Genomic DNA, 18,780 nt, shown 5'->3' with positions numbered 1-18,780 from the left:
AAAATTGCTGTAACTGGCAGCTGGTTTTGTTGCTTACTGGTATGACAACAAAAGTTACTTCAAACCTTACCAATGTTTGCAAAACATGCAGCTGTTTTTTGTGGTCTAATGCACAATGAATGACAGCTTTAAGTATAGAATTGTGCAGTGCAATTACACAGGCTTGAACACTTAAAAAAACATGCTCATACTTGCATCTTACTAACATAAATGTACAATCCCTATCAATGTTAATCATCCATACAGCATACAACTCTCATATTGATACACTGTTTGGTATACAAACAAAAAGAGCATCCTAATCTAGAATGAGGGGTTTAAAACCGGATAATTTTCATTAAAAAAAATCCAGTAATAACAAAAATAATAACATTAACAAATTTAAAATCAAATCACACAATGACCATCAAATTTTGTACCCAAAATATGCTGTTAAATAATTTAATTCAAAATATTCAAGGCCAACCAAAGCCATAATTAAATATTATAAAGGTATACAACATTTTTAACCAAACAATTTTTTAATTGTTTGATTTTATGAAAAAAAAAAAATAAATCAGATTTGAAGTTTAAGTTACCCAGGAAATCTCAGTTAAAATGACAGAAATAACAAAAATGTAATAAAAGTAAAAAAAAAAATTAAATAAAATGAAAACACAACCTAAAAACAGCCACAGAGGTTAAAAGAACAGATCAATCACAAAGAAGGCAAGAAAGACAGCAAGGAGAATAGAACAACAGAGTTAACTAGTAAGGGAGTGGTGTTTATATTTTCAATGACATACGATATTGGACTTAGAATGATCTTAGAAATACTCTTAATGCTAGGCAACTTTTAGGAGAAGTAATGTGGTACATGGCCTGGCAAAGCAGGAATGGTTTGACTCCTCCCGGTCTCACTTTGGCACTACAATGGAAACACAATGGCTGAGTCTTAGAACTGTCTAAACAGGTTTGAGATTTAAAAATACTAAGCAACGGGGGTTGTGGGTAACTGCTGTCATAGTGACTTAATCTTTCTGTTTTGTCATCGCACGGCTACTTCAAGTACTCTTAGTACCATTCTAGATAAGAGGAAGGCAACCAAAGAGGGGGTATATGCATATAACTGTGTGCATCCAGAAAAAGATGACAGAAGTAGCTTTGGTTTAGATAGGAAAAAGTATGGGAAAAGGCAGGATGAAAAAAAGGCAAAGCTGGACAAAGAAGACAAAAAATATGGGATGTTAGGGGAGCTTTCTATCTGAAGTGTCTGTCAAATTGGCCACTTGGTCCCACAGAATTCCCTCTCAAAAATACAAGTGACACCCTGAGCTTTCTGTGTATTCTTTTATAAGTAAAGGCTTCATGTGAATCAGTGTAAATATATCTTTAAAAAGTTCAACTATTCTGATATAATTCCAAGAGTGAATAGATTCCCGTTTAAAATTACTTTCATGCATAAATGCATGGAGAACTCTTAACTGTAGTGAAGAGGAAGAGTGAAAGGAGAGGCAACCGCAAAAAAGGTTGCTCTATGCTGTATAGAGACCAGTGTCTTTTCCTTACTACGAGGATCCCTGTCAGTCGGCACACATCTAACATAGCACCTGAGGCTTAACAATTAACTAGAATAGTGTGTCAGACATCATTTTGGGTTTGAACAGCAGTTTAACGCAAAAAAACTCTTAAAAGGTCCATCATTTAACCAGACCTAAAACAGAAACCACCTGGTGGGCATGACAAGAATAGCGAAACTTTAACAGAGCAGGTTTTGGCCATCAATAAACTCTCACAATGATATTTACAAACATTACAAAATGAAAACAACAACAAAAACAACCAGAAAACAAATTAGCAATAAGGTTACGTTACAGTTGGCAGTCTGAGGGAGACTAAGTTACTCATAAAAATATTGTTTAGAATCTTATTTTAAGGGTTATTTACAGGTTAATTAGTATAATGGCTTCATTTAAATTTCCCAGTGTTCCCAGTATTCCTGTTGGAGCTTCTGTGTGCAAGTCTTAAAGTAGTTTCTGGATCAGAGATGATGATTTCTTTCTTTTATGCATCATCAGACGACTTCAGCAGTTCTAGAAAAGCACCGACAGCGCCAAAGTATCCCTGAAACACACATTTAAGTGTACATATAAACATACGTGTACTACCACTATACAAGATAAATTATTCTGAGAATTTTCACTATTATACACTACGTCAAAAGTTTGGGTCCAGTATTATTTTATTCAACATTAATAATAATGAAAAATATTTCTATATTGGCATATTAGAATGATACTGGGAAGTGGAGTAATGACGACTGAAAATTCAGCTTTGCCATCACATAAATAAATTACATTTTAAAATACATTAAAATAGAAAAGATATTTTAAATTTTAATAGTATTTCATGATATTACGGTTTTCACTGTATTATTGATTAAATAAATGCAGCCTGGGTGAGCATGAGAGACTTTGTGGGATGTTTTTAATGAAAAACATTAACAAATTTTACAGACCTCAATCTTTTTAAATATAGTGCATTTCATTTTGAGTGAAAATAAATGCAACAGATTAAAAATTAATTATTAAAACAGAGAGAATTACCTCATGTTCCAGAAAAAGGGCCCTCAGCTGGCCCTTGGACCAGAAGTCCATAGCATAGGCAAGAAGCTTTGTCGACACAGTGTTTATACGCAGAAAGTTCCCCACAAAAACAACCCGTTCGATTTTCTACAGGACAAAACAGAAACATCACTCAGCATGACCAAGCCCAGATAGAATTCGTGGATGTTTTTCACATTTCCACACTCATTTTGGAAGAAAATCTACAGAATCTACAGAACAGATTTAAACACTATTTAATTAGTTAAACTGAGTGCTGAGTGTTACATTCTTGCTGCAGGCGTAAATTTCATGAGTCTGTTTAAATTAGTTTGTTTCCTGCAGGACCACCAGGGGGAGTCCCAGCACAAGCAATTCCTTTTATGGACTTTTTATAGGAGGTGCTCAAATTGGTGTTTTTGGTAAAATTTAAAGCATTTGCCACCATCATCTTGTCATAGATAGTAGCTAATGTGATACCATGTATTCTCTGCATATTGTTGGGAGTTTCTGCTCTGATGATGTTCTGTACACCCTGAAAGCCCTGTACAATGCTGCTTGATCACCAGGCTACAAGGCAACACTGTAGAGAAGCCCAGAGTGGCCAGACAGATGCTCAGAGCTGCTGGTGACTGCACGCAGATGCACACACACACACACACACACACACACACACACACACACCTCATTAACTGCACACATGCGTGCGATGGAGCCAATGTTGTTTGTAATTGTGACGAGCGTGGCTCGGGCCAAGTCCTCTTTGGAAATACTCTCCCTCTTCTCTTTGCTCATCATGTGCCCAAAGCTATAATAAAAAACAAGCACATATTATGTACCTATCAGACACTCAGAAAAAGACCTGTTTGTCTACTTGTTGCATAATAACATAGGGCTGGATAATGCAACAGTCCCATGTCACTCCTATAATTTACTGTACAATTACTATAGACTATGCATCTAAATCAGTGTAGATTGTGCGGTTGTGATAAAAATAACCAGTAAAATAAATAAGATTAAAATGTATAAATAATACATAAATACATACAATCATTTATAAGGTTATAAATGTCTCTAATGTCCTGATTAAATCAATTAAATGCATCTGTGCTGAATAAAAGTATTAATTTCTTTAAAAAAAAAAAAAGCAAAAAGCAAATGATAGCAAACTTTTAAACTGCAGTGTAAATTCAAATAGCCATTTAAAGAAAGTGGGATCTCATGCGTTTGTGTCACATGAAACAGAAAAGCCTACACGCAAGACCCCATAAATACAGCTCAGCAGCATCACATTTCATTTGTGGATCTTTGTCATCCGACACCACGCACACAAACACTGAGTGTCTTTTGTACCTTGAAGCCACCGCAGACCCTTGTAGGCCGAAGCGCTGGTAGTCTCCTCCATAGATGTCCTTCACCAGTTTGTCCACGTTGGTGCTGTCCCCTTTGCTGGCCATTTCAAGGGCCTCTTCAAACGTCTCACAACCCGTCAACAGGCAGCAGAGCCCCAAAAACGTCCCTCCACCAAGACTAAAGAGAGCAAAAAACATTTAGAGTCAAAACATGGCTACAGGCCACATTTGAAGTGCACACGGGCATTCATACATGCATACAATTTGACCTTGTGACCACAATTTAAACTACGTGCCTATGGCCAAGGTCACAAACAGGTCAGCTTACAAGGAGACAAGTAACAAGTGTTGGGGTCAGTGCGACACAAAGCAACGTCTACATCAGTGGTTCTCAACTGGTTTGGCCTTGGGACCCACATTTTCCCCATGGTCATCAAGCTGCGACCCATATATATATATATAATTTGTTAAAACAAAAACGAAGCTAATTTATTTCACAAAAATTTAAGTTAAGACTGTTAAGAATATGACTAATACTGAATAAACATTCTATAAGGTAAGGCTATTAAATAGTCCCAAACTTGTTTTTGTTAATACAATTAAGTTGGGCCACCACAGTCATTTAAACATATACAAAATGACACAAAGTGAAAACAACATGGTATTTTTGGGTTCTGGAAACAACAGCTACCATGGTGAATATACACTAACATGAACTGTTAATGAAACATGGAAACAGCTCCAGAATAGAATGAATATCATCATACCTTCATGCAAATCCTTCCCAGCTAACACACGCAGTACCAGTTATGTGATTTATCGGTAGGCTACTGACAGCGCACTTTTCTCAGACACTCTTTACTTAAACTGTATCTGACAGAAGTGTCAACAGCTTTCATGCACATCTTTTAAAATAAAAGTCTCGCATCAGAAAAACATTTAGAATTACATTTTTTGTTGTTGATGTCGTTTCTTTGGCCGTACACTCAGTGACCCACCAGTTGAGAAACACTGGTCTACATATTACACATACTCTACAAAAAGTTTGGAATAATTAAGATTTTATGTTTTTGAAAAGTCTCTTATTCTCACCAATGCTGCCTTTATTTGATTAAAAATACTTTGAATTTAAAATAATTGTTTTCTATTTTTATATATTTTAAAATGCTATTTATTCCTGAATTTTCAGCAGCCATTACTCCAGTCTTCAGTGTCACATGATCCTTCAGAAATCATTCTAATATGCTGATTTGATGCTGAAGATACATTTCTTATTATCAATATTTTAAACAGTTGTGCTGCTTAATATTTCTTTGGAAGCTGTGAACTGCTATTCAAAAGTTTGGGGTAAGTAAGATAAAGTAATAATATTTTTATTCATCAAGGACGTATTAAGTTACAGTAAAGATCAAAAATTACAGTAAAGACATTTACAATGTTACAAAAAAATCCCATTTCAAATAAATGCTGTTCTTTTGAAAAAAATGTTTATTTGTTATCAAAGCAGCAAAAGCTGTTTTCAATATTGATAATAAGAAGAACCATCATGGGTCATGTGACACTGAAGACTGGGGTAATGGCTGGTGAAAATTCAGTGCTGTCATCAAAGGACTAAATTACATTTTAAAATATATTAAAATAGAAAAAATAGTAAAAAAAAAAAACGTACTTTGATGTGTAACAATATTTCACACTATTACTGATTTTATAGTATTTTAATCAAACAAATGCAGCTTTGGTGAGCATAAAAACATTAAATCATCTGAATTATTCCAAACTTTTGACATGAATGTGGTAGAAATTACTAAACTGAACAGGATCAAATTGACAGGGAAATACACACAGGGGTTTGTAAAATGGGAGTAATAGCTCCTGATCCTCCTGCAAGTGTGACAGATTTGCAGATCAGCTTTGACTACTGCTGACAAACATCCTCCCATCTGTCAATCACGGCAGAAAGGCTGTTCCATTCTGGCACAACCACATTTAAAATGCTCATCTTTCAACTGACAGTGAACTTCACAACCTACTCTGTTGTCAATCATATTTGTTATCATCTGAAGATGACTCAATCTCATGTTTCAAAGGGAAAAATGAACACAGCAGGAGGTGATTGTGTGTTCTTGTGCTTCTAATAGGCTTTTGATTCTGTGTCCATGATAGACAAGGAAACAATCAAGTTCATGTGGTTAGCAAATGGCAAATGTAAACTCATATTTCATGCTGGAGAGGGAAATTTTAAGATAAAAGCTCCATGGCATGGATGGATCTCAGCAAAAGTTGCTCATAGAAAATACAGAATAAGCAAATAGCTTTTTTTGTTTTCAGTAGAATAACTGTAAATTACAACCAGTACTTTGAACTTTTAGCTTGTTATTTGATACATTTTTTTTTTTTTTTAGCAATTATCAACAATAAAACATCCCTATGTGAATTTATTTTGGAAACAAAATACTAATTTTATCACATACTTTAGTTATTGAGAGTGTAATGCACTCGAAATTGCTTTAGAATCTGCCAAATCAATGTAAATGTTAATAAACTAGTTTAAATGGGCCTGGGCAAAGTCTGGCCATGATACTGTCACTCCTATTTGTAGGTTTCTTCTATATGGTGCATGTTGCTCAGCTGTGCTGACCTGGTGCCGGTCACTCTTTTGTAATCATCTTTTGCATAGACTGCCAGAATGCTGACGCCCGAGCCAATGTTGACCAGCAACATGGGAAAAAGGTTGTCAAGACTACAGGGTCTCTTGATGCAGTTCTGTGTGTCGGAGGGGTTCTCAAAGTAATAGCACTCAGGATGACCGTTAAAACTGACAGAGTCTATGTACAGCAGCCCCTGGATTAAGCAATCAAGCTCATCCAACTTCAGCAGCTCTAGGTCTGCCATCTACAAAGAAAAAAAAAAAGAAGGATTCATGACTACTCATTGCTCTGAATGTACAAGTTTCATTCCCTTAAACATATTTCCAGATTTTTTTTCTTGAACATACTTTTATTAATGAAAAAAATTTGATGCTTAGCCTTTCCTTTGAGCAGTTTGGACTTTATTACCAAACCAAGACCTATTTTTTACAGGTCAGTTTAAAAGTAACACTGTGTCCTAAACACAATAAAGCAACAAGCAATAAATGTAAATCTGTCTTGATTAAAAAATAATAAATAAATAAAAACAAGATATATAATATATACTAAAGTTTTGGTGTCAGTAAGATTTTAATGAAATTAATACTTTAATAAAATTAATAAAATGTCATTATATACTTCTGCATTTTTACAAAAGATTTCCATTTCAAATAAATGCTGATCTTTTGAAAATATGTTTATCACGGCTTCCACAAAAATATTACTGTTTTCAGTAATATTAAGCGCTAAATCAGCATATCTTATAGATTTCTGAAGGCTCATGTGACATTAAAGACTGGAATAATGACTGCTGAAAATTCAGCTTTGCCATCACATTTAATAAATTAAATTAAAAAAAGAATTAATACAATTTAATAAATTACATTTTTGAATTTTACAAATATTTTCTAAAATACAGAAAACTGTTTTGTTTTGTTTTTTTATGTAATAATTTCACATTATTACTGTTTTTTGGATTGAGTAAATGCAGCCTTGGGGAGCATAAGAGACTGCTTTCAAAAATATTAAAGGCTTACAAAACCACAAGCTTTTGAACAATAGGCTATTTAATTTTAAATAAATAAAAATAGTATAGTATTTAGTATTTATACACACACACACACAGGTTTGTTTTTGTCCCCACCCACACACCCACACACACACACACACACACACACACACATACACATACACACACACTTCTTTATCGTGACGTAATGTAACTGTGAAATCTCACTGGTCCAAAATACTACTCCACACTGCTGTATATTAACCATTTGATTTTACTGTCAAACCAGTTTGAAAGCCATGCTGTGGTACATCTCCTTACCGTTCTGAAATCATTCTCAAACTTGTATGCCCCGCCACCAGTGGCGCACAGTGTGGTATGCAGGCTGGAGAAGTGTTTATCTCTGCCCATCTGGATGAATCTGTGCATGGCAGCGGTGGGGAAGCGGATAAAGTGCAGGTTCCCTGTGCGACCGCAGATTGTCAGGTTGTGTAGCTCCAGGTGTACATCACGGACACCGGTTTTGCCATAGGCCGTGTTGGAGGTGAGGTACCTGCGTATGCTCTTCAGATTCTCCACCTCCTCCTGCTCCTCTTCTGCAGTGATGTCTTTTGGCTCAAAGTAAACAAGCTTTACTAAAGTACCACCGATGTCCATTCCAAACCATGGAAAGGCTAGAAAGAGATAAAGAGACTGATCAACATGATTGTATAAGTTGTGTTCCAAAGATAAGACAGTAGATAAACTGGATTGGCAAATAAAATCTTCTAAAGAACCCTCAAGTACACAATAAATAATGAAAGGTGAGTTAAAACATAAGAACAACAACTTGACCATATTTTTGTAGTATGTATGCTACTGTTCAAAAGATTTTTTTCTCACAAAGAATGATGTTCTTTTGTACATTCTGTTCAGCAAAGAATTCTAAAAAAAATGCACCATTGCTTCCACAACATTGATATTAAAAATAAATGTTTTCTGAAAGATCATGTGGCACTCAAGACTGGAGTAATGGTTGCTAAAAAAATTCAGTTTTGCATCACAGGAATAAATTACATTTAAAACTATATTAAAATAGAAAACACTTATTTTAAATTGTAGTAATATTTCATAATATTACTGTTTTTATTGTATTTTTGAACAAATAAATTTAGCCTTGGTGGGCATAAGAGACTCCAAAAAAATCTTACCGACCCCAAACTCTTAAAAGCAAGTAAGCTAATCCAAACATTGCAAGCAGGTTGGCTAAAGAGAGGCAGAGACTTGCTTGCCCCAAGCAACACTGCAGCATCTAATGAAGTCAGGCAGTTACCATGTTCCAGGACGCTAAGCAGGTGAGAAACAGACAGATACACACTAAGACAGCAGAACCAGTACAAACGTTCACACAGATGCACAGGTCTGTTTCTATAATTAAATACATATCAGTACACAGAAATATCAAATTTGACCTGAAATACAGATCAGCATCTAACAAGCAGCAGGGGCAAAGTCTTATCAAATAATTGGTACATCATTACTGATATGACTCTTACATCAGACATTCACTGGACTGACCCCAGTGAAAACTGGAAGAATTAGGGCAGGTCAGGGACACAGATCTGAACTTGAATAGCCTCGTACACGCAGATCAATCTGACCTTCCAGGTATAAAAACACTGTCAGCTTTTACTGCACAGGTGACTTGTCTGCAACCAGAACGCTCTCTGCTACAACATCATCTCAAATGACCCTCACACTTCTGTCCTCCACTAATATAGATGTTGACGTATGCTGGGAGGGTTATTTTGGACGTCACTCTCATTTCAGAGAATGCAAATCAAGTGGATGAGAGCCCATCTAAATGAATATGCACGTGCTTTGCTTCCATAGTTTTAAAAAACACAGGGAAAATTAATGTTATTTGAAGTGAAAAACGCAGAGGAACATTGTAGCCAGGAATGAAACCATGTTGCTTCTTCATTGACCTGAATGACCTGAGCCAGAAGCAGCAGGTGAACAGGGGGTGTGACAGTGGTGTGACATAATGACATCAAACAGCCCATGTGGGTGAAAGGTCTGTTTACTTCTCTTGGCAGGCAAGCGTGTCCATGTGAGGGGCTGAGAAAGGCAAAGAAGTGGCGAGAGAGAATGTGACCAACGAGAAGGAGAGGGGCTGACAGAGAGAAACTGGCAGGCAAGTGAGTGTCCATGTGAAAGAAAAGGGGATTGTGCAAAAGAGCAAGAATGAAGACCACTGAGCACCTGAAACACCCATCAAACTAGAACAGAAGAAACATTGCCATCACCAAATTCAACATTAATGTCAGACCTACAATCACTCAGTATAACGTACTGCAAAAGCAGTCAAAATATTCATATACATAAATTTAAATATAATAATCTAATCTAATATAATAATAGTTTTTTATATTTACAAATATTCAATGCCTATCCACTTTGTGTGCTTGTGGTGTGTGAATCTGAACAAAACCACTGAAAAGAACATAAGAACAAAACCCTGTGACAGTCCAAAACTTTGCACTTAACTACATCCTGCTGTTTTGATTAAATAACAATTCACACTTCTTTTTCCATGTTTTTACTATTCTTATATCCCTCCTTCTTCTAGCTGGTGCTATTCTGGACAATGTGACAACAACTTTATGTTGTCAGTACTTCTTGTGTTATTGCCTCCTTATAATAAATTGCTTGTTGTATTTTTCATTTGTCATTTTGGATAAAGGTGTCTGCTAAATGAATAAATGTAAACTGTCAGGTCATAGAAGTCTTTCACAATACAGGGATAGAAATATATATATATATTTTTTAATCTATGGTTAATATGCTACTCTACCACACACACACAAAACATGGCTGGGGCAGAGGAATGTTGACAAGCTGGCCTGGCATGCAGTCTGACACAACTAAAGACTCACTCAACTGTGTGAACGCTATATTAAGCATTCATTTTTCTGCATCAAGACACTTTGTTTTACAACATTTTTTGCACTTTAGTAAATACCAAAGAAAAAAAATCAAAACCATTTACAGTGTCACCAGAGTATGTTGCAAGAATGAGGTGATGTCTTACCTGGCTTCCTTGAACACTTCAACTTCATCTTGCTGGTAATCCTAATATATTCAGGTGCAAACAAAAACGCTCAAACAGCAGGAGAGCCTACAGGCAATACGCAATTAATAGTCTAGTTTGGCTTGTAATGCATTATAACTGCACTCTAAAAACTGAATTCTTAGCGTCGCTTTGCAAAAGTGAGTAAAAACGGAGAAATTCTGTATAGTGGAGGGTGGGGGCGTTTCTGTCTAGCCCTTTAAAGCGGCCACGCGAAGACAAAAGTCAAGCGCTGATTGGTCGAAACGCGTCGAGCCTTTCCATCAGGAGCGGTTTCTGCACACCTCCTGACTTCACAACGACCAATCAGAGAGCGAGAAGAACAGTCTCAAAGGTTTCCTCAAAACAAAAGACACTCTTCGGAACACAAGCCAGACACAGAAATGAAGACACTACTAGGATTGGGAATGCATTTTTAAGCCAGAAGTGAATAATTTTCGTGTACGTTCGAGAAGCGTTAAAAAACTGGAATGCCATCCTTTGCTGATACGAACGGAACGCCGTATTAAACCAATCTGACAGTGTTTGCTACTGAATCTACAGCGTAAAACATACGAGACCGGTGTAGTCCGATTTCTGAACCAATGACTCTTATGGGTCGGTTCTTTTTAGTGAATCAAAAACATACTGTGCGTCCAGTGTAGTCCGATTCCCGGACAAATGACTCGGTTCTTTTTAGTGAAACAAAACAAAATACTTATGAATCAGTCATAAGAGTTACTGATTTATCTGACTTAATGAACCGCAGATTATTATGATCCAAATATAGTGTTTTATCTAAAAATCTGTCAACTCCTTTTGCATGAACTTTATAAACCTACGTGTTCTCTGGAAATTTGTAATTAACGTTAACGTTACCTCACAATTTTGGCAACAGTAAATTAAATCAAATTTTCATTTCTTTCTACTCAAAAGTACTTAATTAAAGAATCGATAAATTCCTCAAGATTCTGAACCCTACTTTGGACTCGTTCAAAAATCGTTATTAAGGTTAACGTTACCTGAGGTAAAACTGTGAGGTCTGAAGTCGATACGACACTTTAAAATACCTTACAAGAAATGAATTCGCACATATATTTTTCAATGCCAGTTACTGCCCCAACAATTAGGGCAAATATATATATTGTGCCATTACACTGGCAAAAAATTTTTTTAACCCTAACAAACGGCCAGTGTAAACCATTACTCTCGCAATAATGTGTTAAACATTGACATGAACACGTCCTTACCAGTGTATCTTAGGGCATTACTGCTTATCAGACACTGTTGAAATCAAACGTACAAATATTATATGCTGAACTCTGAAGTTGTCTGACTATAAACTTACGCGGTCGGTTTTTCCTCGCTGACTCCATTCGCCTCCGCAGCCGACACCTCTTCGCCGGGGACCCGTTGGTTTGAGGGTCGTGGTGAAGATGGCGGTGAATATCGTCCGTCGGACCGAACGGGCTACAGCTCCCGTTGCTCAGCTGTCGCCGGAGTGGCTTGTGCATGCCGTTTGTGCAGCAAGGACCCGATCCTTTCTGATCCATCACTGATTTGGCCTTATCCATATTTCAATGCACAGCAAAAGCCTACAGCGCACGGCTCCGGTAATAAGGTTGGAGGCGAGCCTCAAAGCACACACAGACAGACACGCGCTGGATGTGTCGCGCTCTCGAGATAAGATAAGACAAGGCTCGTGGCTAATGACCTACGCCAAATGCACGGATTTAATCTAAAAACAGCAGCAGCGATGATAAAATCGCGTGTTTACAAGTGTCGAATCCTAAACGATGAGAGTAAAACACTAACACAGGCTGTGGTCGAGGTCATTGTCGGTCATATTTCCAGTCTCCAGTCCTGGCGCTGCGGCAGCCACCCCCGTCAAACACCCGGCTCGTGACGTCACCAGAATGGCTCCACGAACCAGTTTTACAGCCCAGCCCATCATCGCTAACAATAGATCAAAGTACAGAACGATCTTTCCTCACAAGTTATCCCAGAATGTCTTTAAATGTCTCCCTTTTGTCTGCGCGGTATGAGGGTGTACGGCATGTTCGTCTGCGCCACTCTTGTGCTGTGTTGATAACAGTCTATCTATCTATCTATCTATCTATCTATCTATCTATCGTTTCAAATGAATTATTTGAATGAGTAGCCATTGAAAGCGAGTTCTCTCTGCATGAATGTGTGTGGGGTGAATGAGGTCAAAGGGGAGTTTCAGTTTAGTGGTTCTCGGGTATCAAGCAGGCTAAGTATCATGGAGGTAAGGAAGGACATTAGGAAGAGAGAGATGAGGGAGGGTTCAAATGAGTGAATTATTAACCAAAATAACGTAAGAAATGCAGGCTAATTTTATAAGTCATTTGAAATAAATTAGTTTTAAATCTCCATGATGGGTCTTCATGCTGAAATAAACAAATACAGACATTTCTAAATGACAAACTTACACACCTTATGCAAACTAATAGCCTACCAAGTGTTTGAATGGTAGAAAATAAGACTTTTCCCACCTTATCCACTTATAAGAACAAATCTAACAATTCTGCAATAAATAAAATAGGGTTAATGAACAAAACAAAATGTATTTCTATTCTTTAATTTCAATCATGTTTTGTTTTGTAGAAATTATAAATGATTGAGAATTTGATTTAGGTTTTTAAATTAAGAGGAAACTGTATTTGGTTTTTTCCTTGTGATTGTTCTCAACTGGCTTGGCCACCTAATGGGGAAAAAGAGTACTGACAAGTAAGACTGAGTGGCAGAGAGAAGTAAACCACACTAACCAGAGGCAAATCACCAGTAAGTCTCCAATCAGCGGTAACTAACTTTGGTCAGTCCTTTTAGTTAGCTTCAGAAGAGTATATCTGACAAACACTAAAGAGTGTTAAAGAATAATTGCATCATCAAATGTCATTTCATTCATTGTGTACATTTCTGGAAAGTACTGTGGGCGGTACTTTTCAGAATAGATACATGCTAAAATAGCTACAGGACCGAGGGGGGCCAAATCATTCAGGAAACTGCAGCGAATGTGACATCAGTGACCTCAACTACTTGGAAAGCCAGGAGAGAACTGGACATTTCAGCCGTAACGTAATGAGGGCAAACGACAATTGAAAATGTTTTTAATCTATGAAACAAATACACACACACACACACACACACACAACCCTTTATGGGGTCCGATCAAAGGAGCAAATAACATTTTCACCATGCATATAGCTTTTAAAATAGTCCTAAAATGATTTAACTATTATATCATAAACACAAAAATCCAAGTATGACGTCTTTCATACTGAAATTTGTGATAAGCTCTTCTTATCTGACGTGGTAGTTCTTTGTTTTGAGCACAGCAGATAGACTGCATTATTCTTTCAGTCAAAATTAAAAAGAAACAAGGACAGTTACAAGTCTTCCTGGAATGTTTGTGTATGTTTCAAAGACTTTCAATAAAACAACAGTAATTTTTTTAATCCAATGTTTCCTTAATATACAAACATTCATTTTCAGTGCAAGACTTTGCTTGATTTGTATCAGCATTATTTTCCTTTGTCATTTTTTCTCATCCACCTTATTTTAAAATGGGGTACATACAGAATACTGTTGTTTTTGATAAGACAAAGTTTACCAAGGTATTTCAGTACTGTCCTAGGCTTTACCGGTTTTGTCTATATTTAGAGTGTCTAATGTTCATAAGGCATCGGACTGAGTGCTCTGTGCTGAACAGCTTGTCCTGGTACGTTGCGATGGTAGGGCTGAGACAAATTCAGTTCCAGGATGCAGGGATACACACACAATTTTAGAGCACCCTCATCCTAGCTCATTGGACCGGTTTCTAGTGGCCATGTTTAAGGCAGCTTTAGACATCCTATCGCTGTACCAGCCTCCAAGAGCTGAAAAATAAACCAACAGAAATGTGAGCTTTGGGTTGTTGAGACCGAAACAGATCAGATGCAGCTATAGACAACTCTAGTTAATTTCATCTGTGGCCAGTCTGGCCACTCACAGCATATTGCTATAATTGTATATTGGTAGGTGTTAATTATTTGTGTCCTGCTCAGAAAAGTAACATGATATTCAAACTGATTTATTTTGGGAAGCTGACTTGAATGGGGATAGAAATTATTGTGGAAAATGTGAATGTTTCTTTGCATTACTATGCAAAAAATTATAATATAAATGTTCAATTTGTTTTGGTATTGTCATATTTGTGGGCCCTGGATGGCTGATATGTATGCTCTTAAAAAGGATGTAGTAATTAATAACACATTTTTAAATTTATGACTACTTAAACTATGTGTCAATTTGTTGTGTTAAAAAAAAAGAAAAAGAAAAAAAATGCAACTGTCCAACAAAATAGTCTGTTTTAATTATCATTCAATCACATTGCTGCTTACATCACTTATTTCTCTCACAAGCAAAGCCTCAGCTTTTTGGGATATTTTCGATGTTTGGAAGTCAGGTAATTTACTGTACTTTTATTTGATGTTAGAGAATTTCAAAATGTCTTTTGCCAAGTTCTCTGTAATCTGTAGACGGTCAATGTGTATTTTACACAGTATGTGGTCAACGGTAAACTGCTTGTGATCTTTCCTCTTGTGTGAATTTCCAGACTAGAATTACCAGACCGCTACAAGACCTGCTAGTGGTAACTTAAAATGAGTCTTATGTTTTCCTTTGCTTGATCTATTGTAAATGAAGACACATTTAATTAGTAAATGAAACTATTTTTAACACATATGCTTTAAGAGTGTAGCACAAATTTCACATCAGAACAGGTCAGACAGAAGGCAGTTGGTTACAAATGGAGCCTCAAATAGGCTACATATACCTTTCTAAATTCTCAGTTTTTCACATGAGCTCATCTGATGTTTGACAGCGGAGTAATTCTTTCATAAAGTTGTTACTTGGTTATTGACTCCCCACCTGATGCCATACTGTGTTCAACCCTCATTTTCTACATAAATGGAGAAAAACTTGCTCTTGACGTATGCTTAGATACCAACCATTGATCCCACTCTAGCAGTCATGTTCATAATGACGCCACTGTGCTGTTTCTCTTTCTTTGGGGACTGTTGGCCAAACACCCCTGTTCCCTTCTGAAGCAGGGGGGAAAATACTTGGCCTTCACCAGTAGACCCACTGTATTATTAGTGGTCAAAGTGGAAATTACTCCCTGAAAAAGGAAAAAAAAAAACAGTCTAGCAGTCATGTTCATAATGACGCCACTGTGCTGTTTCTCTTTCTTTGGGGACTGTTGGCCAAACACCCCTGTTCCCTTCTGAAGCAGGGGGGAAAATACTTGGCCTTCACCAGTAGACCCACTGTATTATTAGTGGTCAAAGTGGAAATGACTCCCTGAAAAAAGAAAAAAAAAAAAAAACAGGAACGCCAAAGTGTTTTTTTTTTTCTTTTTTTCTTCATTTCAAATACATTTGAATATGCCCCTCAAAGTATGATTGCAGTATTGAGCGGACACGTCTCGTAAACTTGTTTCTCCTTTACCAGACGGATGAAGCATAGCTGAAGAATTAACCCAGCAGGCACCGGATGTCTATGTAACGTCAGGTTGACGTTGGACATGACGTCAGACAGACGTTGCATTTTGGTTGAAAATGAATTTCAATGAAAATGAAAATAACCTGACCTTGACTTAACATTGGATTTTGGTTACACAACCTAAAAACAACTAAATATCAACGTCAGCTGATGTTGGTATTGGACATCAATTTAACATTGACATTAGACGTTGAATTTACATTGAATTTTAGTCACCCGACGTCGCGACCGAAATTGAACCAAATATCAATGTCTTATGACGTTGTATGCCTGCTGGGACTGATCCAATCCACTTTCCCAAAGGCAGCTCTGACACTCTCAGCCGCTCTCTTGATGTCATCTTCCCTTTTAAGAAGGGCAAAAGCAAAGAAGGTTAAGTGAAATTGTAAGTCGCTTTGGATAAAAGCATCTGCAAAATGACTAAATGTAAATGTAAGTGAAGGTTTAAAAGAAAAGATAGGGTCTAAAACAGTGTGAATAGAAAGGTGGCAGTAAAAAATAATGTGGGGTATGGGTAAGGTTGGGCATTGTTTGAATTTTAATGATTCCAATTCTTGTCAATTCCAAATTTCGATTCCAATAAGGTAAAAAAATTAAATAAATAATAATAATAATAATAATAAATAAATAAAATAAAATCTTAGATATCATCTTATTGCAAAATATTTAATAGTTAGCTGAATACTATGAATGAAAATCAACAGGCTAAAGAACACTTACACAAGGATGAGTGTCCAGCAGAGAAAACAGCCTGTGAGTCTTCTTGACTTGAATGGTTTAAAATCACATTTTAAGTGTAGTTTGTTATAATAACGAAGGTGGACTCCAGGCACATTTTCGGTAGGACAAAAAAAAAAAAAAAGAGCATTTTATGCTCATGTTAACCCATACCTAGGCTTGGGAATCCAAAATCTATTCCAATTATGGAATAGGATGCTTAAGGTCAGAAATCGTCTACTTGTTATAAAATAAAAATTGATTCCTCTTATTGATTCCTTTGTGCGCATTTTAAACCATTCAAGCACAAGAAGACTCATGCACGGTTTTCTGTACTGCACACATAGGGGCGTAGCCATCATTTCAGAAATGAGGGGAACAGAAATGTAAAACAAAAAAAATAAAAAAAATAAAAAAAAAAGAATAACTTGTCTAATTGACAGGCTTGATTTTTTCTTATGTTTTTTAATTGGCTAAGAAATCAAATACACTGCTGGACGATAACCAATCATTTGTATTCTATAATATTTTTTTTCTATGTTTTCCTAATGACAATTTTGGATTGGCTTATACAAACACATAAGGCAGAATGGTTTCTATATTGTAATAAATGTTATGTCAATTAGCACTGCATTATTCATATACTATATTTATTACCTGGAAATGACCTGAAATTGCCTTTTTTTTTTTTAGCTACAGCTGGTCATGGTCACTTGGGGAGGAGAGAACGAGGAGACGCAGGAGAATATTTCAACATGGAATTTAATGGAATCAGCAACGGGGAAAACACAGGAACTCACAGAAGACATTTAACGGCAGACGGAAAACACTGGGAAACACAGGGTTTAAATGAACAGACACCAATGGGACACACCTGGGAGCAAATGAACTAATTAATCAAACACAGCTGGACACAAATGAAACCAATGAGGACAAGACACAGGAAGAACCAAATAAGGGCAAACAGGAACATACACGTGACACAGCCATAGCTGGATGCCTTTGTCCATATTAGGGATTTCCTGCACTGCATATGTTATTATATATTACTTCTACTGGGCCATTTTGAACTTTAGCGCCCTCCGGCTTCCAGTATGAATGAAACATGCACTGCATGTTCACATCGTCTGGTTTTGGATATGAATAAATAGTCTGGTCATACATAGACTATCTAGTTTTTTCGCATATGTGCACACACTTCCAAAGCACGCACACAGAAAAAGTGATATAAAAAGTGCAACTATTATGGATTTTTGAAAATTACGAGTCGTTTTTAAAACGAATCCCAAGCCGTTTCATGTTGAGGTCAACATGAAACATTAGCATATTGCCTGCCCACTTGTTGGTCTTTTTGCTTGGTCTGAATTAAAATGCAAATTCATTCTTTGCCACTAGGTGCCGCTTTTGGAGCAGTAAAATAGCTGTTTCCCGGTAACGCTGTACACAAAGCATCACAAACGCTGCTTTGTACTTGGCTTTATCAGGCATTACAGGCACGATGAAATGGAAATGAGACCAATCTGACCAATCACCGCAGATTAGCGTCACGCAAAGGAGGGGTTTGGAAAAATGAATCGTTGAGCTAATCATTTGGGAGTCGTTGAGCAAGTAAGGTAAAAATAAATGCATATTAAGACAATGAAAGTGTTTTTTGACCTTGCATGCATGTCAACCTGTTGTTGGGGACTCCCAAAACCAAAATATGAATCTTTCATTACCCATAATAGAAAAATGCATCTTTAAAATGCATCTGATTGACAGATAAATCATGGTTGATCTATCAGCCAGATGCACGTAAAAATGCATGCGCTCTTATTTCAATGTTGTTGTTAATGTT

The 18,780-nt window shown here is 36.7% G+C and overlaps 1 protein-coding gene and 1 pseudogene across 2 annotated transcripts; both read right to left on the bottom strand.

Annotated features, from left to right (window-relative positions):
- Nucleotides 1–1,203: 1,203 nt before the first annotated feature.
- Nucleotides 1,204–12,590, bottom strand: LOC107670845 (pantothenate kinase 1-like). Of its 2 annotated transcripts, none has more exons than XM_016463621.1 (7): nucleotides 12,010–12,590; nucleotides 7,892–8,244; nucleotides 6,573–6,826; nucleotides 3,936–4,112; nucleotides 3,267–3,390; nucleotides 2,586–2,711; nucleotides 1,204–2,103 (listed from the first exon to the last, which is right to left on the bottom strand). In XM_016463621.1, exons 1-7 carry the CDS (start codon nucleotides 12,233–12,235, stop codon nucleotides 2,044–2,046), a joined length of 1,320 nt encoding a protein of 439 aa, XP_016319107.1. In that variant the 5' UTR covers nucleotides 12,236–12,590; the 3' UTR covers nucleotides 1,204–2,043. The 2 variants fall into 2 exon arrangements, with proteins under 2 accessions (XP_016319107.1, XP_016319109.1); XM_016463623.1 differs by lacking the exon at nucleotides 12,010–12,590 and adding an exon at nucleotides 10,644–11,078.
- A 1,701-nt stretch (nucleotides 12,591–14,291) lies between these two features.
- On the bottom strand, nucleotides 14,292–18,431 carry LOC107670811 (uncharacterized; annotated as a pseudogene).
- Nucleotides 18,432–18,780: the final 349 nt, after the last annotated feature.

The sequence above is a fragment of the Sinocyclocheilus anshuiensis genome, unplaced genomic scaffold (genome assembly GCF_001515605.1).
Source record: "Sinocyclocheilus anshuiensis isolate Anshui unplaced genomic scaffold, SAMN03320099.WGS_v1.1 scaffold784, whole genome shotgun sequence".
NCBI classification, from domain to species: domain Eukaryota; kingdom Metazoa; phylum Chordata; class Actinopteri; order Cypriniformes; family Cyprinidae; genus Sinocyclocheilus; species Sinocyclocheilus anshuiensis.
Note: the sequence above shows the minus strand (reverse complement) of the source record. Positions and strands in the feature narration are given on the sequence as shown.

Excerpts from the sequence above, each read along its gene's own strand:
- LOC107670845 (XM_016463621.1), bottom strand. The coding sequence starts at position 12,235 with ATGGATAAGGCCAAATCAGTGATGGATCAGAAAGGATCGGGTCCTTGC. Across the intron at positions 8,245-12,009 it reads AGCGAGGAAAAACCGACCGC|CCTTTCCATGGTTTGGAATG; the intron begins GTAAGTTTATAG and ends ATCTCTTTCTAG. Across the intron at positions 6,827-7,891 it reads TTGAGAATGATTTCAGAACG|ATGGCAGACCTAGAGCTGCT; the intron begins GTAAGGAGATGT and ends TTTTCTTTGTAG.